Source organism: Aythya fuligula, chromosome 10 (assembly GCF_009819795.1).
Source record: "Aythya fuligula isolate bAytFul2 chromosome 10, bAytFul2.pri, whole genome shotgun sequence".
In the NCBI taxonomy this organism is placed as follows: domain Eukaryota; kingdom Metazoa; phylum Chordata; class Aves; order Anseriformes; family Anatidae; genus Aythya; species Aythya fuligula.
Window position 1 is genome coordinate 4,115,424 of NC_045568.1, and position 25,187 is coordinate 4,140,610.

The 25,187-nt window shown below is 38.5% G+C and overlaps 1 protein-coding gene across 1 annotated transcript; it reads left to right on the plus strand.

Annotated features, from left to right (window-relative positions):
* Positions 1-4,497: 4,497 nt before the first annotated feature.
* ACAD9 (acyl-CoA dehydrogenase family member 9) lies at positions 4,498-24,800 on the plus strand. Its single transcript, XM_032193865.1, has 18 exons — positions 4,498-4,667; positions 5,244-5,337; positions 7,616-7,717; positions 10,267-10,373; positions 11,696-11,796; positions 12,921-12,999; positions 13,801-13,975; positions 14,559-14,632; positions 16,111-16,186; positions 16,885-16,955; positions 17,326-17,445; positions 18,096-18,224; positions 19,500-19,579; positions 20,154-20,280; positions 21,996-22,073; positions 22,869-22,997; positions 24,068-24,140; positions 24,511-24,800. Exons 1-18 carry the CDS (start codon positions 4,542-4,544, stop codon positions 24,609-24,611), a joined length of 1,842 nt encoding a protein of 613 aa, XP_032049756.1. The 5' UTR covers positions 4,498-4,541; the 3' UTR covers positions 24,612-24,800.
* The last annotated feature ends 387 nt before the right edge of the window (positions 24,801-25,187 follow it).

Consider the following 25,187-nt stretch of genomic DNA (forward strand, 5'->3'; position numbering starts at 1 on the left):
CTTCAGTGTTCATTTATTTCTTCACATTTAAACTCAGCAATTTAAACAGATATGTATAATGAGCAGAGAAAAAATTAATCCACCTTTAATAAGATGAATAGAGTAAATTCATTCTAACTAATGAAATGTTATGCATGCATAGTGAAAAATGCTTTGTCTCTACAACTTCTCATTTTTGCTACAAAATAATACCTTAATGTGCTTGACAAAGAAATGTGATTTCTTTTTTCATTTTTCTTTTTTATTTTCTTGTCTCGGGGAATAAAAAGTGCAAGGACTATGCAAGTGTTCTGGGTTATTCAGCAACGGTATCACAATAAGCCAAAGCTTGAAATTAATTAATTTCCTAACTACCATAATGAAATTGTTTTTAATGAGGAAGCAATCTGACTTTCAGACATTCGGATCCAGCTGTACTGAAAATGTGCAGCCTTTCCTATGCGCGTGATCACTGAGCAGGAGCACATCATTTCCCAAAGCTGTCCAAACCAGTGGTCCCTCTCCCTCACGAGGTCCCCATGCGCCACGTGCTGAGCTCTAGGTCAGGCAAGGGAACAGGAGAGAGAGCATGGTGGCATTTGTGACTGTATGGAAGGAAATACTGTGCTGGGGTGAGTGAGAAGAGAAGCAAGGGAGCATGACTAACGCTGGATACGTGACCTTGACAGGACTGTGCTTACGCAGGGGGGTACAATTCCTATGAGCACCTTCCTCCTCCATAAGCTCACCATATGCTCTTGATTGATCATTAACTTCATGTTATTGGCTGATACTCCTTTATATCCCTCTTCTCTGACAACAGAGAAGAAAAGTTTGTAAAACACGTTAATTTAACATTTTCATCCTGTATGTTGGTTTTTCATCTTTTTGGTAACACTGTCTCTGCCTCTAGCTCAGACCTTAATGTGCCAAAAAATGGCACAATAGCCATAGTTTGAGATGCTTCTATTGTGCTGCAGAACTCATTTGATAAATCTTTGAGTGGTGACTCCACAGTGTAGCCCAGTGGAAAGTTTGTACTGAGTATTCAAAGTTGGACAGCAAAGACAATTTTGTAATTCTTCATTATTTGAAGCAAAGTACTTTAGAAAGTAAAATTCTTAGATGAGATAATTTAATGCCTCATTTTAACCTAAAATGACAGAGCTAGTCGGTGATTTGCTTGTAAGTGCCAGTGTAACTTGTGAGGAATCCCTTTCATTAATGATATGTATCTATTTCTTTTTTCAGGTACTTCTTATGATAGCCACAGTACAGTAATTCTGGATGCATGCTAACCTGGACAAACGTATTATGCAGTGACAGTGTTAACATCTGTATTTCATTACTTGCATTACTTCCACAGCAAGTGACTGGGAACCAAAGTGGAAATACTGGTTTCTGCTCTCACCTTTCCCAAGATTTAATTTGTAAGCCAACTTTCTTTAAAATATTCAGAGACAGGAGAGATGATGCAATGAGTACATCATCACATGCCCACCCCAAAAGGAAGACAATTATGAATTTCAAGTGCAAAAACTTTCATACTGTCTGGATGAAAAGGAGAAAACAACAATTTTATAAAGAGAGGAGTGGCTACTAAGAGAGTTGTATCTATTTTCCTGGCAGGACTGCAAAGATTGACAAATATTTTTGTAAAGCAATTTAGACCTACAGTGGCACTTTTTCAGTAAGTAAATTATCCGCCTCTCAAGTACCTAAATACTATATTATCTAATACCAGTTTTTAAGTAGTTAGTGAAAAATAAGGTAGAGTAAAAAGGAAAATAAAATTGTAGGGCAATTTCATGATACTCATTTACTGATCTGTATATCTGTTGTGTTAATTCCTTCTCAAGAAAGCAATTCTGTATGGAATAGACTGAAATGGACATCACTGTGGCAATCATGTTGTTTACAAAACGTGAGTTCTGGAGAGCTGAGTGGCTATCTGTTCCAGGAAGGTAGTGATAGTGAGGAGTGGTCTAGCAGTTTCAAAGGAAGCTGAAATTATATGAACATGTGGATGAATGGCTGAGTGGCAGAGACAGCAGAGGTGAGTTTTAAACAAAAGCAGGAGAAATATGTTGGGCACATTGCTAAATCAGAAGGGGGGGAAAAGGGGTTTTAGCAGCATATTGTGCAGTTCAATGCAGTTTGAAGATGTTTATAAGTCAGAATAATGGAATTTAGTCTAATGGAGAGTTGCAGAGAACTGCAGCTGCCAGGAGGGCACTTTCAATTGTGTGTACACAGAGTGTTAGCAAGAATTGCAGGAATGGGACAAAATAAGCGGTGTGATACAAATACTGATGTGATTTCTCAGTACGGAAACAAAAAGGATTCTCTGTCTGCAAGTGATAGGGCTTCTAGTTTCATGCTGTGGATCTGCTGTCATCCGCTGTGATTTGTTCAGCAATTGGAAGAAAAAAATTCTTTACAGGTATTTCTTCTAGGATATGATCACAGTCCCATTCTCATACTTAGCAAATGAATGCAAAGGGTAGAACACTCAGATGTTTCAGTTCTTTTGAACTTCTCAATGAGGCTTCTTTTTTTCTGTTGTTTCCCAACTGCCTAGATACGTTTTCAATGTTCTGGATCATATTCTTCAAGCAGTCTGTTAGTGTGCTCTTTGTTTATCCTTCCTTTAATGTTGCTGGATCACCTCCACCGGTACTGGCCAGAACCAGTCTGACTTGTCTCAGTAGAGGCTGGCCTCATCTTTGTTATTAGTTTTCGCACTTGCATCCTTACCATATTTAGTGTGGGGAGAATGTCACTGTACCCAAACCTCCTCTCCTGACCTGCTGAAGGATGTCTTAGCTACCACCACCTTTATCTAGAAGTGGGTTGTGGCACTAATGTGGCAGCATTCTCTCTTCAACACTTCATTTCACCCTGCTGCCAGTTTGCCTGGTACAGGTTCCCTCAGTGAGGTAAGGTAAGAAGGTGCCTGCTCCCTTAACCCCGTGTGCCAGGAGGCTAAGCAGCAGCAGAGCTTTTTCTCTCTTACTATCCATGCCCGAAAACAACTGCAGATATAAGCACCCTATAGAGACAGTAACATGTTACCACCCCACCCTGATTGCATAGTGCTGGAGCCATCTCAGCGTTCCTCACCTTTTTTTTTTCTTTTTTTTTTGTTTTTTTTTTTTGACAAGGCTAGACATTGCCTCTTGCTTTTCCATCTTTCAGTACTGAAAGAAGTTTGACAATTTCACTTAACCAGAACCTAACATGCAGAGACTAGAAGCTCAGGATTTTGGTAGTTGGCACTCCTGTATTCATAGCCATGAAAACATGAAGGTTTTGTAATCTTACAGAGAAGCAGGGTCTCTTTCTATTTACAGAAAATACAGAAATAGCTACTTCTGTAGCCTTTCCTATCTATTGCTGTGAAGCCCTTTAGCAGAGGGCTAGCAAAGGGGGCTAGCTCATCTCATAAATAAGGTATCTATGTTCCATACAAAGACAAGTAGTTGGTACAGGTCACATTACGCTTTCAGAGGCTGTAACAAAATGAGCACTAGGGACTTGCATCTTCTCTCCAATTAATATTTACAATTAATGGAAGTCAGGAGCCTGGAGAGGAAAACCCTTCTTGGTAAAGCTTTGTTTGTATCCTCAGAGTGCTGTATGTGTTTGGACTTGACAGCGTGTGGCTGACTCACCAACAGCGTGAAATGTTTCTTACCTCTTGCCAGACGCACGGCAGTACGTCCCTGGGTGACACCTCCAGCTCTAGCCGGGCTGCTAGCGCACAGGGCTCCGGCAGATTGCTCATCTGCTTGTGAATGCTTCGGGTTTGAGGATTCTCACTGTGCTTACATACAGATTTAAATATATATATAATATATATATATAAAATATACTATATATATACTATATAGTATAGTGTATATAGTATAGACTATACACAATATATAGTCTATACTATATGTATATGCATATATACTATACTATATGTATCTATACTATATGTATATAGTATAGACTATATTGTATATAGTCTATACTATATATATGCTTACCTCTTCCCTCCCCCTCAGTCCCCTCAGAGCTATTCCTGAGCTGCAGTACAGCATCTGGGAGGCAACTGAAATGGCAATTTGTTTGAATTATGGGATTCAGGTTTTTACATTTTTCAAGTCATAAGTAAGTGAATTCCATTAGTCTCGTGTGGGCCTTTAACACTCGTTCTTTTGTTCAATGTCCAAATGTCAGTTTCTCAAATTCTGAGTATCTGAAAGTCTCTTCCGGAAACAAGCTGAGGGCAGAGACGATGCACTGGTGACCACGAGGTGCAGACAGCCTCTGAAGGGCTCCAAGGAAGCGTTTCCAGCCGGGTCCTGTCACTGCGGTCACGGCGTCCACCCTGTGTCAGCGGGGAGGGCGGGGCGGGGCGGGGCCGCGGGCTGCTGGCGGTGTCCCGGATCGGGCCCCTCCCGCCCCACGGGCTGCGCACGAGCCCCGCCCCTTCGCGCGCGGCCCCGCGGAGGCTGCCGGGCAGGGCGGGTGAGGCGAGGCGCGGCTGGGGGGGAGGCCGCGGGGTAGCGGCCATGAGCGGGGTCCTGCTGCGCGCCCTGCGCTCCGCGCTGCGCGTGCCCGCCGCCGCGCGCCCCCTGCGCACCGCCGCGCCGTGCGCCGCTTTCGCCAAGGAGCTGTTCCGGGGCGCGCTCAGCAAGGTGAGGGGCGAGGGGCGCGGGGCGCGCGCCCAACGGCCGCCCAACGGCCGCCATCCCCTCGCGGCCCGGCCCGCGCTGCCCGGGGCTGACGGGGCCGCGCGGGGCCCGGTGAGGCGGTGGGGGTGGGGGCGAACAGCAGGCGGCGTGTGCCCGGCCTGGTGGTGGCACCCGGCATAACCCCGGGAGGGAACGCGGCCGGCGCTGCCCGGGCCGGGGTGAGCCCCGCTGCTCCTCAAAACGGGACGGGGAACACGGAGAGCTCGTGGCACGGGGCGATGCCAGGCGGCACAGACCCGCAGTCCAAAATGGGATTATATCGACAAAATTCGTGGTTAATAAAGGATTTTTGCATCCATGTAGCCCTTAAAATCTCTTTATTTTCTCTCTAATGCTTCCAATTTGTTTGGGTGCGCAGTGTAGTTGAATCCTGTACGTTTCATCAGATAACATTTTTGAACCTTTCTCACAAATCCAGATTTTCACAGTTTTTAGAACCTAGTATTTGAAAGGCATATGTTCTCGGACTTTAATTCCAGTTGCATGATTCATGCATTTTTTTAATGTCTGTTATTTTAGGAAGAAGTTTTCCCTTATCCAGAAATTAGCAATGAAGAACTACAGGAGATCAACCAGTTTGTAGGACCTGTAGAAAAATTCTTCACTGAGGAAGGTACAGATATTAGTTTCTTATGTGTGCAAGTGATTCAGTGACTGCAAAATGATTCAAGCATAGCAGTTATAATTGTGTGTTATTGGTATAATTTAAGTCGTTTTATGCGTTTGTTGCCAGTCATAGTGCTTGGTGATGCTATAGGCATGTTGATTCATAGGTTTTTCATATAGACTCCTTGGATGCTGATGAGAATAAATAAATCTTGAAAACAAAAGAAAATGAACAAAAATACAGAACAAGAAGGGAAGTGAAAGAATTACAAGAGGTAGGATTTGAAATTGTTTAGCTTGGTTGTATTATCGCCATTTGCTACTTACTGTATCGTATTTCTTTTGTGAAACTTTTTACTTGTATTGTAGTGAACCTGTTCTCAACAAAGCTTTGTAGAGATAAATGGAGGATTTTTGAGAAGCTACGAAAAATCAGAAGTATTTATCGTTTTTCAGCTACCGAGTAATGATTCTGCCTGGGAAAACTCATATTAGCTGTATGCATTCCAGATAGGGTTGCAGGGTGTTTCTTCTATTAGTGCTGCAATAGATGAGCCAATTCAAGAACAGTTGTAGAAAATTGCTTTCTACAAACAGCAATTTCTGAGATAGTTAAACAGTATTGTCTCAGATCTCCTGCTGACAAAGCTACTAGGTCAAGATTGCCAAACACTGCAGGAGTATGAAGAAGCCAGTGGTTGTCACAGGTGACAATTTATGAGATATGGGTCATTTTAACAATAATAACATAGTATTGCTCACTGATGGTAAATTAAGAATTTATGTAGATTACATTTTTTGGGGGAACAGCATTCATTGAGTGAAAAAGATGATATTTACGGGAGGATTGCTCATCTTTGTTTGATTTCATTGCTATTTTTGTTTAGTTATTCAGGGTAATTTATGTGTACAGGATAAAAATAGGTTAGGAGAGCAGCCCTAACCAGTTACAAACTTGATATGGTTGGCATTGCATAAGGGGATTTATCCCAGCAGTTATTCTAAAGCCTAATGATCTTTCTTTCTGAGTAACTTCAGTCAGAAGTGCAGCAGAATGCTTAGCTGCGTCCCTCGGTTGCATTTCATACAGACATGACAGCATCATTTAACTGTGGTGAACGTAAGTTTCTTTAGCAATGTGCTATTGCTCCTGAGGAGTTACTTCTTTTTGAGAACTTTTTGGAAAGATGGCTTCTGGTCCTTTTGCTGCAGCTAGCATCCTACCCTGGCTGCCTAATATGATTCTTGTATATTTTCGCTGTCACCACACAGAACTGCTCTGGTAATCCCTCAAGAATTTAAGTAACTCATAAGAACACAATTTTTTTAATTAGTCTGTTTACATACTTTTGTTCTTTTAATCCTAACCCTGGCATAGCTCCAGAAGAAAATCCTAGAAATACCAAACAGAACCAGCCATATTCTCTCCACAAGCTGTGCACATAGAAACGTTTGAGATAATGATGTAATGATCAAATCTTTCCCATTTTCAAGTCCTTTTCCCATATCTGTCATCACCATATCATAATCTATATGCCTGGGACCTTCCAGTTGTTTCTGACTTTCCTGGTGTCATGAGGTGAGACACTTGAGTGTTGGTTCCATGGCAAATTAGTTTTTTCTTAACATCTTCAGCTCATTTCACGAATAGACTAAAAAACAGCCATTGTGAAAAGTGATGGGCTCAGGTTAATTTGCAGCACCCCTCTCCTGAAGGACGAGGCGTTCTGGAAATGCTTTTTTTTTTCTGGAAGCAGAGTTGGGACTTCGGGTGGAGTGTTCAGGACTTACCTCAGTGGTCATGTTCAGAGTGCAGGAAGTCGGTAATTCACCTTGCTGGGAGGCAGACGGGTTGGGGCCCCAACCAACCTGACGTACTTGTAATCCTACAGAAGCTCGTTTAGGGCTTGAGGCTCTTGAAACTGCAAGGGGATGTTGAAACAACAGCAAACACTAGAAAGAACAACTCTTGTGAAGCTGGGGATGAGATGTACATCTGTATCTGGTGCAACAAGCGCCGTGTCTTTTTACTAAAGATGCTTTAGTAAGACTACGGGGTAATTACAGCGGTGGGGAGGTGCGGTGCTCCAGCAGCCCCTTTATCAATAGGTTATTTCAGTTCTTCAGTTCTGGGCTCTCAAACTGGTATTTAGGTTAGAGGTCACAGGGCTGCTCACTCAGAGACACAGTGACCTGGGCTCCGATTTGAGAACACTGCAGTCTCAGCGATTTTTTCTGCATTAAGAAACAAGGTTTTTAAATTGTAAAACCATCTGTATCTGCAGTGGACTCCAAGAAGATTGATCAAGATGCAAAAATCCCGCCTGAAACTTTAAAAGGATTGAGGGACCTGGGCCTCTTTGGCATGCAGATTCCGGAGGAATATGGTGAGTAAGTGATCAAAAAGAATAACTATCTGTATCTTTTGTGTCTTGCAAAATGTGTCCGCACTATCCTGCCTGTAGTCATTTGGCCTGGACGTCCACATCAGGAGCGCAGGCTTCCCCTCTGGTGAACAAAGAGATGCAGGCACTGACAGGTGTCAGCTGGCTCCTCAGGGAGCTGTGGATAATCTTAGCTCAGGCACCTAAGTTAGACAGCTAAATTTAGATGCTGTACATTCCCCTCCGCATAGCATTTTCCTTTCTGTTTGTTTTCTGGATGCAGCAGAGTAGCGTGATGTTTTATGGGACTTGCAGTACTAGCTGATGATTTCTAAAATTACACCAGGTTCAAACATGGAACTGATCTGCCAAAGCTGTCAGCTGTCATTCACAGATAGGAATGTTTGACCATACAAACGTATAAAAGTACAATGATGACTTATTCAAAGTACAGCTTTTCTATAAAAACTTCTTGTGCAGTACTGAACAAAAAGTTTATGTCCTGAAGGACATTATAGTATAAATTGGGGTCGAAGACATGAGTTACTCAGTGGATTACCCCTTAAACTTGCAAAGGCATTTTTAAGAAAATTCTAATCTTATTCTGATGCATTTTAAAAATGGGACTGAAACTAAAACCTAATATGAAATATGTAAAGTAAGATCCTCGCATTGTCATATTGTCTTCTGAAGAAGACAACTTTGTCTTCTGAGTTGTTCTCTTCAGAACTGTGTTTGCCCAACTGCAGACACTAGTTTCAGTGGGGAGGACACCTAATTTTTGAAGAGAATAGTATGAAACAATGTATTTGTGTTGGTAGTTGCACTAATACTGCATAAAGCTGGAGACACACCTCGGCATTTATTTTCTGTAAAGCCAAACCCTGTTTTTCATAACGTTTTTTCATATGTTGTTTTACTGTATTAGGCAACATAACTAGTGTTGCTGTGCTGCACTGATTTCAGTTATTTAAATAAAGCTACTTTTTTACTGCACCATAACTAATACACTGCTAACGAAGTTATTTCCCATTTTCTGTTGTTTAAATCTGCTGTACTTCTGTTGGTGGTGCCTGTCATGTTTTAAAACTCTTCAGTCGTACATAGTTCATGGAATGGTATTCTTCCTAATGGGTTGTAGTAGTGGTGTATTTGTTAGAAGCATTATAAAGTGCAGAACTTCAGTGGGAAAATGGAGCTCTTGTAAATCGTAATAATGTAAATCATGTAATAATGGCTCTCTTAAAGAAGTAACAGTGGGACTTGTAATTAATGTAAGGGTGCTGTGAAAGAAGAGGGTGTAAGGAGCACTGATTTGAATGAATGGCAGCGAGGAGGCTTTGCTTTTTTATTTATTTGACACGCAGAAAATAGTAGCACCATTGAGACATCTGCTGAAATAAGGTGTCAGATATTGATACACACTGTTAAGGTCCCCACCCAGCCTTCTCCAGGCTAACCAGGCCCAGCTCTCTCAGCCTCTCCTTGTAAGAGATGCTCCAGGCCCGTCATCATCTTTGTAGCCTCCACTGGACTCGCTCCAGAGCTCTGTCTCCCTCTTGTTCATTATCCTGACTTCTGCCGCTGTCGAGTAAAGAATTATTAACCTGGACAAAAGATTCTCTTGATTACACAGAATTGTTTGTTCAGCAGTAATATATACAATAGTCTTAAACTATGGGGAGCAGGACTTCTAATGCTGAAAACAGAAAGTCCTTGAACATTAGACTCATGTGACTTTGATTTATCCTTCTGCTCTGTTCAAGCTCCTTACAATTAGTCTCTGTATTTGCAGCAGCAGATCACGGAAAGGTGGTGCTGGGGTTGAGTTTGTTTCTTGATATACTCACATTTTTTGATTAAAAATGTCTTTTGAAGTGTTGTATTTTATTCTACTTTAGTACTTGTTTGGAAGTCTGCATGGGGAACTGTTCCATGTCAGTTCCGGGTCTTTTTCTGCCCTGTTTCCACTGCAGCTGGGCGCAGCCTGGCTGCTGGGCTTGTCTTTGTGTCGCTGCCAGAGCCTGCCCCGACTGAGACATGCCCAGCACTGCTCCCTCTGCTGCTTGGTCTACAGCCGGGCAGCTGGGAGGCTGCACACGGGTTAATTGTCTGGGTTTGTAGGATCGCACAAAGATGTCACAAAACGTTAGTTTATGCTGGAAGCACAGAAATTCAGAATAGACCAATTTTTACACCAAGTCTTTTACCATTTTCACGTGCAGAGTGTTTAAACAAGCTTGTTTTCTACCATTTGCTGGATTATGCCGTGTTTGCTATGGTTGCACACATGTGTGCTTGAATACAAACAGACCTGCTTTTTGATGAGTACTAAATTCAGCACAACTCAAGAATTAAAAAACTCTCGGTTTCTAAAATGTGTTTTCCTGTCACAACTGCAGCAATGTGGTTCTTTTTTGTGGACGTAGTCTATGCTAAGACATCCCCTAGTTATATTTTTGATATTTCTGTACTTGAAAGGGGTTTTTGGGGTGGGAAGGGGCAAGTTAAATCCTAAAGTATCTGCTTAGAACAAAACACATCTGTTCCAGGTGGTCTTGGCCTATCAAATACCATGTATGCACGCTTGGGAGAAATCACTTCTCTAGATGGATCCATCGCAGTTACACTGGCAGCTCACCAAGCTATTGGGCTGAAGGTAGAGTTCTTTTATGTCAAGTAGTTCTTTGCATCTGCCATAGAGAAGGTGAGGTGAAGTTTGGTTAAGTACAGGGTGAGAGTGTTGTGACTAATAATAAATAAGAATTAAATGGTCCCAAGTTCTGTAAATTGAGCCAGCTTGATAAAAACAGCTGGAAGAAATATGGAAAACAGTAAAATATCAGTAGTAGGGCTAAAATTACAGGAAGGTGGTGCAGTCATGCAGAGAATTCAGAAGGGTGCAACTTTTTCCAGCTGAATGAGGCTGCATATTATATTATGGGGGGTAAGAGATGAAAACATATCCAAGATCAATGTGTTGTAGCCAACACATGAATTTTAAACTATTTTTCTTTATAATATAGCCTGAGGAATCTAACTCGTAACAACTTTATGGTGGCTGGGTAGTAGTATTCTGAAGCTTGAAATAGCACAAAGGTCTTTATAATAACAAAAACATTATTCTTGGAATTGAGTGGATAATGTTAATTAACATCAAGTGTTTATTCCTCACTTTGCTTCCCCATCTGTAGAAGGGGGATACTGAGCTGACCTGATCTGTAAAGTGTTCTAATGAGGACTGTAGTGTAAGCTGTGACGACTGTTCCTCTTGCTGTGGCCAGTTTGGGTCAGTTGTGGTTAATCCTTCCTAAATATGCTGAGCACTTGTATCTTAGCTATTTAATCATAAGAAGTCCCCTGTTTAGAAAGTAAATACAGCTCTGTACAATCAGAGATAATTAAAATAAGTACACTCAGGAAAAAAAAAAAAGTTGAATGCCTTTATAATGAAATAATTGAGAAATTAGGCAAATCATGTGTTCTGTTCTCCAATTAAGAGCTTTTAAAATTGATGCTCTTGATTCACATAAAGTCATAATGAAGGTATAACAAATTATGGAACACTGTCTCAGTGCTTGTGCCTTTCCAAGCAACAATTAAATCTTCATTTACAGCATAAGTATAGTGACACCTCCCCTGGAAGGCAGTCTTAACAATAGATAACTTTGACATATTTTAAAGTCAGTTAAATAATAATAATAAATATTGTTATATATATAGGATTATATAAATATGTTATATATATTATATATACAAATTAAAACATTGTCTATATATATAAATAACTATATATACATTATATAATATATATATATTATATATATATATATATATAAAAATAATAATTGTTTCTTAAACTCTTTAAATATTACCTTGTATTACCATATAATTTGCAAATTAAGCTTCCTGAACTTCTCAAAGTTTGTCGGCTTCCTTTCACACAGTTCAATGCTGAAAAGTTTTCTATTAATTGTTTAGGGGATTCTCATTGCTGGCACTGATGAACAGAAAGCAAAGTACCTGCCGAAACTGGCATCTGGGGAGCACATTGCAGCTTTTTGTCTCACTGAACCTGGAAGGTACTGATTTTATAATTATGGCAAATTTGTAAAAATATATAAATTAATTAATTAATTAAAAGGGTGCGTCAGAAAGCCAGTACTAAAATGGTATTTTTTATTGTCTTTGTTGCATTGGTTGTTTGGTTACTGCATTAAATATTTACTGTTTTGCGCCTGTGTCCTCAGTGTATATGTCAATAGCTATCTTTAAAATCACGCATTGTGCTCATGGCAGTGTTCATGAATTCACTAACTGGTGTTTGATTTTAGCTGCATTAATTTTCACAGTTGTTCCCATCTCAGCTATCCATCCACTTAATTTCTGGCATTGCTGAATATAAATTAAAAGGATACTTTATGCCATATCTCCCTAGGTGCTAGTTGTAGCACACAGAAACAGTTGTTTTTAGAGCTGAATTTTAGAACTCTGGCCCTATTAGAGAATCAGGCGAGATCTTGGTGTGCCAAGAACTCAGCAACTGTCTTCAGCTGAAAGCCCAAAGTGAGCCATTGTGGCATTTTAATTTGTGCAAGAGGAAACTTGCTTCAAGGGGGAGATAATTATGCACTTAGTTATGTAATAAGGTGATGATTGAAGAGAGTGCTTGAACTTTCAATCACAGAACATAAACTTTAATTGCTTTGTTGTAATTGAACATCTAATTCTGCTCCCATGGAAAGTATGTGATGTGCCCAAATGCTCACTGATAAATACTGTCACAGGTTCGTTTATTTTTAATTTCTGTTGAACCTTTTTTCCCTTAAGATATACAACTAGAGTAGAGTTTTAAACTTGATTGTGATTTAGGATAACATTCGGTGTATGGTCAAATAGCGCCAAGTGTAGCTCAACAGAGTTACTTGTATGGCATTCTGAACACTTGGGTCAGGTCATAACATTGATAACATACATGTTAATCAGCAGAAAAAAGGCCCTGCAGGGTAATTTAAGTAGATTTCATCAGAACTATTGAATCTAATAAGTTTCCTTATTACTAAAGAACTAAAATTTTTATAGTACTTTTTAATGCAACTGTGAAGACTCTTTTTTTAAAGGATGGGAAGAGGGAAAAAATATAGTTCTGTTTTTTAGAGCATAATTCTTTCTTTAAACACTAACCAAACACTTGTTTGGCTTTTAGTGGAAGTGATGCTGCATCCATCCAGACAAGAGCAACTCTCAGCGAAGATGGGAAGCACTTCTTACTAAATGGCTCCAAGGTATCCACTCACAGAGTGGAAGTACTACGGTTCTTCTGTTACAAGCTTATAGAAAGCACTTTTGTCTTTTGCAGCATTATAATTCATTAGTTTTACTAGGTAAGACTCTAGCTTGGTAACTGCGTCAGGCTTTTGGGATTTCCAAACTAGAGAAGGATGACCATGTTAAAAAGACAGCTCGTTGGTTTAGGACCAAACAGAAAAGAAAAATACACTGCTCAGGGAATGACTTTGATGGAACGCCTGGTGAGCAAGATAGGAAAAGATCCTCTTAAGTTCCTTCTCTGTTATCCCCAGGTCAGAGTGTGCAGGTTTTTAGGGAGGGTTACTTAGCTCTCATCTGCGGCAGCACAGGTGAAGAGAAACCTGAAACAATGTTTTCCCCTCTTTTCATTTTTCATCATGCTAGATTTCCTAGGTATTTTTGAAAGGAAAGTTGACAGTGCTGCTTGGAACATCCTTGCTAAAAGCAACTGTCAGAATACGCTCTTGAAGATACACAATGTACTGGATACAACACTGTTTGATACTCCTGAGGACTTGATCTGTTATTGATATACTTGTCTATGATGTGAAGAGATGCAACCTGTGGCCTGCTTTGTAGTATTTTTCATCAAAGGTGAAATTATATTGGGCAGTGGATGTAGAGGCCCTTGTACCCCTCGCATGCACAAGTGACAGGATGCACAAGCTTTTGTGAAAATGCACCAGATCTTAGTTTAATTGAACCTCTTTTTTAACCACTTGAGAACAGTGGTTACAAAATCAGAACAAATATTTTTCTTTTTTCTCACAAAACAGGTTTGGATATCAAACGGTGGCCTTGCGAGTGTTTTCACAGTATTTGCTAGGACAGAGGTTGTTGATAAAGATGGACAAGTAAAAGATAAAATTACTGCTTTCATCGTAGAGCGAGATTTTGGCGGAGTCACACATGGGAAGCCTGAGGATAAGCTAGGCATTCGAGGATCCAATAGTAAGAATCATTTAAAATTGTTAATAGAAATTGTTTTAATATTTTAATGTTTTAATTTCTTTAGGTTATCTGATTTCAAAGGCAAATTAGTCTTTTCCATATAAGTTTCATGTTTCTTTACCTAGCTTTTCTTCGGAGTCCTTCCTAATGCCAGCTCTGAATTAATAAATCTGTATTTATGGACACCTGAAGCTGCACTTTCATGCAGTAGAAGAAATAACTCAGAAGATGAAGCAACCACGTAGCTTTAATTTAGAATTAAGTTTTCTCTTACAGATGATTGCAGTTTTTCACAATCTATCATTTGAACTTGATTGCTGTATCAATTCCATAAAAGTCAAAACTGCAGTTCTCTGTTTATACAATGTGCATTAATTGTATTTTGAATATTTCACATCAGTAATTGATGTAAACCACAGTCTTTTCCCAAATCTCAACTCCTTTGGAAGTTACCATAATTCTGTCATTCACAGTGCATTAGGAAAACTTTTTTTTGTTGTTGTTATAAAAGTCAGTTATGTTCCAGAATGTATTTTAAATATTTTTACATCATAATTGAACAGCAATTTACTCTGTGTTTCAGCCTGTGAAGTACATTTTGAAAATACAAAAGTGCCTATAGAGAATGTAATTGGAGAAGTAGGAGGAGGATTTAAGGTAAGCAGGAAATAATAATTTTTAAAAGTCTGAAGGAAATCTATTCTTTCTGAACTGTACTGAAGTTTCCTTATGGGTAGTATCAACACTGCCAAGCTGAAGAACACCGGGGGAAAGACTTCCCAGTTTACCTTATGTGCTTTGTATTAGCTGGTTTCACCAGAACATAGCGCATGAGCGTGCCGTAAGTTCAGGTTCATATTTATTTCTTGATAAAATTGTAAAGCAGATTCTGTTATTTGCTTGGCTTTTTAAGATGCTTTTCATGGTATAGGAAACATACTGTTCTCTTCTGAAAAGGGAGGATTTTTTTCAACAGAACTTCTGAACTAAACTCTTCTCTATTTCTACAACCAGAATTGTGGACTGTGTAGAAAAGGAGAGAAAAGACTGTAGCAGGAAATGGTTTGAGCAAAGTCCAGACCTGTCAGGTGGTTTCCCAGGATCAGATTATAGCACAAGAAAAACTGGGAGGTCACTGGAAGGCTGGCACTGGTTCCTCCGCATTGCACCACAGAAATGCGAAGCATTTCTTAACACTGTTCACTTTGCTGTTGTAACCTTTCTCCAAGTATGAGTTGCAAAGCTGTTCTTAATGGTCCTGAGTTTTCCTACGCCTTCAATAGCAGGCAGCTCCAGATTGAAATACTAAATAGAATAATTTCCTTTGATGTAATAAACATATGAAAAGGTAATTTTAACAGTTTGTTCTCCATGGAATTACCACAAGTTGAGAGGTAGGAACAGTGACTTTTCGCTGGAGTCCTTAAGACTCTTCGAAGACTCTTAAGTTCTCTTTGAACTAGGTCACCCATGTTTTCTTTGTTAAAAAAAAAAAAAAACAGCAACACTAAACTTAAAAATCTATTTGTGTGCACTGTGGAGCTGTATTTGTACACCTTTCGCTCTCATTCCCTTTTCGTGTATGTTGCTGGAAGACTCAGCAGAATTTTGATGGTGAATGATTGTTTAAAACAAGCATACAGACATATATCCAAAAATGTCATTTGAATGTACCCAAGCATCTTATTTCACCAAAATTCTGCTTTCTGTAGGTAGGAGGTTCTTTATTTTGCTCCAAGATTACTATTTGAAAAGAATGAGTTAGTTTTACTAGCTTTTTCGATGGCTGTTACAGTCTGTCCACGTATGGCTGGCATAGATAAGAGTAAGACTAAGGTGGGACTGTTGGATGTAGAGATAGAACCGAGTAAGGATTCAGTGGATCATCAGTACCAGGAAACTACTTCAGGTATGAATTGGATGTAGTAGATTGTCTTAAATGCTTAGTTCTAAAGCATTTCTGTTGGGATGCTGAATGCTGCACTGACTAGAATCAGGGCTGGTTTCACAGGATAGGAAATGTAATCCAGTGATGAATGAAATCCAGGAAAAGCACTAAAAACATGAAGCTAGACAGCAGTAAAAGTTTTGTGGAAACAACACAGCCTAAAAAAAATGTTCATTTTTTTTCACAGGTTGCCATGAATATCCTAAACAGTGGAAGATTTAGCATGGGCAGTGCCTCTGCTGGAATGATTAAAAAATTGATAGGTAGGTGAATTGGGTGTTTTGGATTGCTGGATGCTATGCAAAAAAAAAAAAAAAAAAAAAAAAAAGAGAGAGAGAGAACAACTGATTTTCATAAGGTATTTAACAGTGTTCATTCAAAATAGTAACACTAGTCTTGATTATAACATCACTGTTAGTCATAACATGCTTTGACATCTTTAAAATACTAGATTTTCTTGTTAAACGTGATTAAAAACCTGTAAAACACTGAAGATTTCAGTTGATACATTGTAAAGCTCTTGCCTCTGTTAAATTCATTCTGCAGTAAAACACATGTATTCTCAATAAGTGAACAGCGTATGTAGTGCTGCTTTTAGATCCTATAGAGTCCTTTAAAACTTCAAATTGGCTCAAAGCTTGCATACAGTAACAGGTAATAAAATTGTCTTATACCAACAGTTACCCAAAATACTAACAGGCGTCTCTCACAAAAAAGCAAATTATTAGCACTAAAACATGCTTCCCACAAGAATACAGGTTTACACCTTAGACTCGTGTTGTAAAGCCTTTGGCACAGTATTCCCAGACTTGAGCAGCACTGTCATTCTCAGGGTGCTTTTCACATTGCTGAAGCAGTAGGGGTTGGTCAGGCCATAGAACACTATGTACAGCAGGCATGAGATGTCACAGTAACAGTTGTGCTGTTCTGAGATGGATTTTTTTTAATTTTCTTTTTAAAGAAATGACAGCAGAGTATGCGTGTACCAGGAAACAATTCAATAAGAAACTGAGTGAATTTGGATTAATTCAGGTAATTAAAAAAAAAAAAAGAAAACCTAAATGTCTGTGCTTTGTTTTGACTAGTGCTAGGATGTAGATTATGTTGAGGTTCTTTTGGCTGTACTGGTTTAAAAAATTGCTGGAGGTATTGAATTGATATATGTTTTAGTGCAGACTTCTGTATGCTGATCTTTTAAATGATTTTAATTGAATGATAAACATGCAAAGTATTTTTTTAAGCATTGTCCTGATTGTTTTGCAGTAGCACTTTTTATTAAACATTATTTTATTAAACGTATAAAAACTGCAGTTATACTCTTCAGTTTCAAAGTTATTGCAGACTTAGCTATGCATTTCTGCATCTGAATCAATGTATAAACCCTCTCACCACTATTTGACAGGAGAAGTTTTGTTTTATGGCTGTGAAAGCATACGTAATGGAGAGTATGGCTTACCTCACTGCAGGAATGATGGACAGGCCAGGGTTTCCAGATTGCTCTGTGGAGGCAGCCATGGTCAAGGTAATGTTATTGAAAAACTTGCCTATGGCTTTAAGCTAATGCAGACTAACACCTTTCCTGTTTTGCAGTCTACATTACAAATTGCTTAGAGGCTCGGGTATTTCTTACAGACATAAATACAGACACTTCAGCTAGATTTAAGAACTAAAAAAAGACATTAGTTTTCATTTCCCCCACATTATAGATTACCTCAGATTCAAAGCTTGTGTCACTATACAGAAAATAAAACCTGAATACAACAGGTTTGGTATATTGCAGTCCTCTTGAGTGCTGTTTTTATGCAGTGTCACGCTGCTGGAAATAGTGCTAACAGTTTTGTTTCCAGCTGCAGACCTGGCTAAGGAGTTTCAGTCCTGGTTTGAACCCAGAATCAGTTGCAAAATACAGAGTGAGGTAGGCCCACTCTGATGGAGCACCACTGTTTAAGGGATTTCTGCAGTGTCAGCCAGGGGACAGATGCTGCTGGCTGGCAAAGCAGCCTTGAAAAGAGCTCACAGATGTTCATCCCCCAGTGATGGTCCCTTACGGTGTGGGGACGTTGCAGTAATGTCACAGTCCTTCCAAAGGTCTAACTTGTGGCACAGTAACAAAGCTATGTCGTCTGCGTGTACTGTGTGAAACATGGTGATTAAAATACTGTTCAACAACAGGTGTTCAGCTCTGAAGGTGCTTGGGCTTGCGTAAGTGAAGCACTGCAAATACTCGGAGGCCTTGGCTATATGAAAGATTACCCCTACGAACGCTTTCTCAGAGACACAAGGATACTGCTGATTTTTGAGGCAAGTATGAATATACTGTTCTACCATAAATTGAAATTAACTTGCTCACCTTCTGTGAACCTGAGGTGAAACAAATCCAGCAGAGTACTCACTTAAATAGGTCTTCGTTTAGTTAGTTGTGAAGTCTGCTATAGTTTGAATAACACTGAAGAGCTAATTTTTCTTAGGAGATAATATTATCCTATAATAAACTAAGATATGATGGATTTTATAGATTAACCACAAAGTGTGAGCTTCTCTAGGAACCGACACTAGCAAGTGTTTGCATGTTTATCTCACACAGCAAGGAAGAGTCAATTTCATTATTAATTGAAGAGCAAAACCAGCCAACCTGGAGCATCATCATCCTATATCGTGGGGGAGTTAATACAGTTTTGACGGATATTCTGAATAGTAAAACCAGAAATAAGCAGCACCTTTTAGACCTGTTGAAGTAGAGAAGACCTTTCATACTGGACAGGCTATAGGAAGGCTTGGTTAAAAATAAAACCAAAAGCACTAGAATTCCTGTAATTCATCTCATTTTCATACTAATCCCAATAGTTCTGTGAAGTTATTTTTCAGCCATGTGTAATAATGGATTCCAGAACATCAAATTTGTACAGTCTCATCTTTATTTTCTGGTTTGCTTTTGTTTTCCAAGCAGGCATGTTGAGCAGTTTTACAGTTACAGAACATATAAGTGTTCCTTTACTGGAACAATCCAGAACTTATTTTTTCATCAAAACACATTTAGTCTGGTTTCTTTTCTGTTTTTACATATGTGTGTGTAATAGTGAGAGGATCGACATCTTCACAACTAAATGAAATCAGCATTTTATAACCAAGCTAAAACAGAAAGGACAGTAAGCATGTATGGATGGAGGAAGAGTACTTTTTGGTATTAACTAAAACAATGGAACATTAGAAAAGGAAGACAGGCCAGCAGACCTGCTTGGAAAATGTTCAGAAAATGTTCATTAATATTGTAAGCCTTAGGTAAGTAAGTGGTTAACAAAAGAACCTCTCTTTAAGACTGTACATAGTCCTAAACAAACAAACAAACAAACAAACAAAAGTGTTTAGTTTTTGTTGCCTGCTTCCAGTGTCTATGCCCTCTGCAGCCATACCTCCTCTAACCTCAAGGAAAAGCAGAGCATGTAAGTTATTTACTGAAAGCAATTTTGAAACAAAAATATGCATAAAAATATTAGCACAGCATATCTATTTTTTTTGAAATACTAAAAATATTTTGTACTTGATACTGATTTCAGTATGTATTATGTTTTCTTACAGGGCACAAATGAAATTCTGCGACTGTATATTGCTTTGACGGGTATGCAATATGCAGGCAAAATCTTAACTGAAAAAATTAAGTATGTTCTTTTTTATTGCTAATAGTTTTTATTGACTTAGACTGATAATTGTTAAGCCATAGATAAGGGGGAAACTGTAGGAAAAAAACTGCTGTATTCCTAAATATATTGTCTAAAGGCAGTTCAATGCATAGGGGTCTTTTTTTTTTTCTCTGTAATTGACAATGTTTTATGTGTTTAGGAATCTTGGCCAATTGTGTCTTACCTTCTAAGGCCAGCTTGTATAAAATACTTCCTTACAAGACCAGTAATTAAAATTGCATGACTTAAGATTTTATAAGGAAGTGTTACTGGAAAGGCAGCTATAGCATACCTCTCGAGTGTATATACTGGTCTCTCTCTAATTTATTGTACTGTTGAAAGGAACTGGGTGTGAGCCATGTTGTATACTTTTAAGGCTGTATAGTTGTTCTCCAGACTTCATGGTAAAATAGACCAAACGACATCATGCTAGATAAACTGTAGATGTTTTGGTAATGTCTTTAAAATTTCAATTGGTTATCTGAACCACCTGAAACTTCCCTTGCAAACCAGCAAATATATTTTAACAGCTGTTGTTTACCCAACATTTTAGAGAAATCAAGAAAGGAAATGTAGGAGTGGCGCTCGAGGAGTTTCTAAACAAACTACGGGACTCGATGGGTAGAAAAGTGGACTTTGGGCTAGCTGGTGACCGTGGCCTGGTGCATCCCAGCCTCCAGGTAAAGGGGTGGGAGAGGCAGGAACACAACACTCCTTGATAAGAGCCAGGCACTGGTCTTTCATATTTGATTCCCTTTGCTGCTTGTCACAACTTTGTAGCCTGTTTATGCAAGACAAGGTATATGCTTACGTGAGATTTACAAACTTAAGCAGATTTTTACATTATTTCAGGGATGACGATTTGAATGTTATAACTCTATTTATACCAAATCCAGGTTTAGATCTATTTTAAGTAATTTATATAAGTTGACCCTTCACAGTATTGAAGTCATTCCTTGTAATGGTTGATTGCTGCTGTACATAATAAGCTCAGTTACAAGATACAAAGCTGCTTCTTTCTTTTCCTGTTTAATAGTAATACAGTTTTGGTGAACTACATATATACTTGCGTAATCAATTCTTAGGGCAGAGAAGTAAAAAGGTACTTCTGTTTCTTTTGTTAGAAAAAAAGTATAAGGTGTGTTCTTCCTATGATGTTTTTAGTGTTCTGAAGAACCGTAACAAAATGGTATTTTGCAATATACGTGTCCTCTAGGTCAGCTATTTCAGGCACACAGGTAAGAGGATTTGCTAGGATTTGCTAGTAGTATTCTGTGCACATAAGGAAGCTCAACAGCATACTCCTTCGGGTAAATACACCGTGTTCTGCAATGCCTCCAGTGTACACGTGTCAGTTAGTTTAACTATAGTGATGCTGACCTACCTGATACGCTAGATTGGAACTTCTTCTGAATACCTCAAACCCACATACTTATGTTCAGATTACAAGAATCATCATAATGAATTAATTACATTTAAGTATTAATAAAAGCCAGATACGACACTGGAATTTTTTTCTAACTCCTTACGACCAGAATTTGAAAATACTGATGAATTCATCCAATAGTACCACATAACCTTCATTTTCAGGGCTTTTGTGACCTGCAGCATGTAAAATGAGAATTAGGGTTGTTGTGCAGAACACGTGGAAGATATCTGTCGGATTATTATTTGCATAAGCATAAAGAAGACTGTATTGAAAAGTTACTGAAGTAAAAGCCAGAACATTTTAAATGCCTGTTTTATAGCAAAAGAAAGGTGCTTTAACTGGCTTTCAGTGGGGTGAATATTAAGAACACAGTACTTGCCAAGAGAAAATTCTGGCTGGTTTTGGCTTTCAAGATAACACAAATGCAGCTAAGCAGTGGTTTTCTCCTCAGAAAAGATTCAATATTTTTTAATCCCATTCCTTTTATGTACATAGGCAAACTTTCTCTCCTTTGTAGGTGAGAAGATACCAAATGATTTAAGATCGACTTAAATGGAAATTCTAGTCACTGACTAGAAGTTGGCATCATTACCTTTAGCAGAAAATTGAACTTCCATGTTTGAGGGGAAAGGTGTCTTTCTTGTGTTGGGGCACACACATCTAGGGATTTCTTCAGCATTGCATTGCCTGTTGGTTGCTCAGATTCCTTTATTCCTTTGTTCTGATCACTGTGCAGGCAGAGTAACTACTTCCTCATGCAGCAGGTAGGCTCATCCACGTCAAGATTTTGGTTTATGGGCTGGGCAGCATAGGAGAAGCTCATACTTTCCAGTATGTGCTTTGCCATGTATGCTTGTTGGGAAACGTCCCTTTTTATAGTTGGATTTGGTTTTTTGTTTGTCTTTTAACCTGATGAAATTGTTTAAATGTGTGGAATATCTTAAATACGTATATTCTGTTTTATAGGAAAGTGGCAAGAAACTCGAGGAAAACGTTTATTATTTTGGAAATACAGTGAGAGGCCTACTAAGTAGGTTTGGCAAGGTATCAGTAGTTTTTTTTTTCTGTTATCTTCAAGTTGTATCTTTGAGTTTTTCTTCAACCACGTTGGCCTCACTAGAATCTAGACTGGACTGTGTTGATATGACATGGGATAGGATTTCCTTTACACACCTGGTTTCCATTGACTATTAAAAAAAATACTGAAATTCTGTAATGGACAATTTACCTTGTTTTTGTTTTGTTTAAAAAAAAGTCTCTGTGAATTAGCTGTTTTCTTCTATCTCTGTTGCCACAAATCCTGCCTGCTGCAGTGACTATTTAAGTACTTTAAGTACTTTGTTGTATGCAAGCAGTCAGTGGAAGCCATTTCCACTTTCCCAAATGAAGAGCTATACCAGCACAATTTGAATTATGCTTATTCATTAATATTCTAGAGCACGCGAATCTATAATTATGCCATTCAAAGTGGTTTAGTTAAATAGGAGAAGCCAAACTTAGGATACCCTGGATTTTTGAGTGTTTTGAGAATGCTTATCAGACTACACCGTGGAGCATGGACAGATTTTTTTTTTTTTTGAGTAGACTTCATATTTTGGTACTTGAATTTCAGTGATTTTGGTGTTTAACAAAATGGTTTCAAGACACAACAATTTTACTGCTAGCTGCAAAGGCTGTAAAAGGTAGAACATAGTTAATTTGTAAATTACTGACTTCGTAGGGGTAGAAAATCAATGTAACAACTTACCTGTCTATACTAAATAAGGATGAACATAAATACAAACTATGGAAAAAATGATTTGATTGAAGTCTGCAAGTTAATCATTTTTATTCTTATAGACAATAGTGGATGAGCAGTTGGTTCTGAAGAGAGTGGCAGATGTAGTTATTAATCTATATGCAATGACAGCAACTATATCCAGAGCCAGCCGGTCTATCAGTATTGGCCTGAGAAATCACGACCATGAAGTAAGTGTACTTTAATAGCAGTCATACCCATTTATCAGCTACACTCCGTGCATCATCTACCGTAACAAAACAGAATTTATTGCTATTCTGCCTCGTTATATTTTTTGTTGTAAGAGGCACTGCGTATCTTCAGACCTTGCCTTGAAACGTTACAGCCTGCATACATTTTACAAGTCTCTAACCAGCTGCTTTGTCTTGACTAGCCAACTTTCCCCTCAACTCTGAAAGATGCTTGTTGCCTTCTTTGCTGCACAAGCACAATGCTGTTCTAAAAGTGTACTAAACTATCAGACAGTGCATGATAATGACTCAGACTTTGCAAAATTGCAGTGACAAATAGCTTTCATTACACTAAAACTACACACTGTATGTTAGGAATTTGTATCTATTGCAGCAAACTCTCCTTTAAACCTGATATTGTACCAATTTGTTTCAAAACTAATCGGTGCAAGAGTGCAGTAACGACGCCAATTACCTGTCATGTGAGCTGTAATGTTGTCCAAGTATTTAAAATATTTTAACATACATCGATGAATGAATTCTGAATTTGCATGTTCTCTTAAACCTGCTAATACCATGCTGTTCTTCCAAAATGCTTTCTAAAAATGCTTTATCATTAGTAATAATGTATAACAACAACAGTATTTTGTCACTAAATGTCTTGAAAGTAAAGGGAAAGAGTTTGACAGCAGGTGATTAGGGTAGATCATTTAAAATCTCATGTTAACAATTCTGCTACATGACAAGTACATTTGCTACAATTAAGTGTGAAAAAAAAATCAGACCGATTAAACCTCAGTCTTCAGTGGTCTGGAGACTTACTTCAGATTTTGTGTGCATGTGCCCCTTCTGGATTTACTACCACGTGTCTTTTCATCAGTTTTGAGTGAGGTCATCCCAACTCTGAGACTCAGTAGCTGTGGGAAATAAATAACAACTAAGCATAAATTATTATCTTACAGGGCTGCATATCAGAGATACAAAACCAAAGATTCAGAAGCTAAAATATTTTTACTGCATAAGTTTGTTCATTTAGTAGTTTTTAATTGAGTTTTGCTGCTCTTTCTCAGGTGCTGCTTACAAATATCTTCTGCACAGAAGCATATTTCAAGAATAATTACACCATGGCTCAATTACAAAAATGTAAGCTCTATAAAATATATAAAGTATTTTTTGTGCTCTTACAGCTTTTTATCTAAGCAAAAGTGGGTATTTTTGATATGACTAACAGAATTTTCCACAGCGAGGAGGAAAACAGGATCTATCAGTAACAAATTCTCCTGTAAAGAATACATTACCTAACAATCAGGTATTTGACCTATTCGTCTCTAGATAACCATTTAGATACTTGTACTGTGAAAGATTCAGTCTGCGATAATCAGAATCTTTTTAGAAGATGCTGAAATTTTCTGCCACTGAAGTTTAGATACTTGTCTCCTAAAATCCTTTTTAAAAGAAAATTAGAAAAGCAGTATACTGTACTTAAGTTATCTTTCCTTTTGCTTTTCCTTAGATGCAGAGGAAAATCTGGATGACTGTATTAAAAAAGCTGCAAAGCATGTGCTGGAAAAGAGAGCCTATACCTGTTCACATCCACTGGACAGGACATTCTGATTACTTCACTGACAGCAAATTACTGATGAATGTAAAATAAACAGCAACTAATTTTCTGTAACTCAAGTATTTGACACCTTAAAAGTAACTTTTTCATGAGTTTACCAAATGTAACCAGCTGTATCTGTGTAAAATAAAACTAAAACCAACTTCATATAAAGAGGATAAATAAATTTTATTTAATTCTCAAATTATCTCATTAGATTTATGTCTGTTTCTTTTGATGGTAAATAAAAGCAGTTGAGATTCAGATTGAAATATGTTTTTCCTGGAAGGTGATTATTTTTTTATTTTATTTTCATCTTTAAGCTTAAATCACCTACTTACTGGAAGACCATTTACTTATGACTTTTGCTTGGAGGGGACATAGGGAAGTCAACTTGCCCAATGCAGTGTAAACAGCAGGGCCAAGTGCAATCAGCATTGCCTTGTCCAGGCAAGCTTTGAGTCTCTCCAAGGATGGCTGTTGTTCTGTCTCAGCTCTCGTTTAGAAATGATTCCCTCTACTTATCAGAACTTTCTGTTCTGTTCTCTCATGGCCCCGGCCTTACACTTACTTAGCCATTGTTTTTTGTT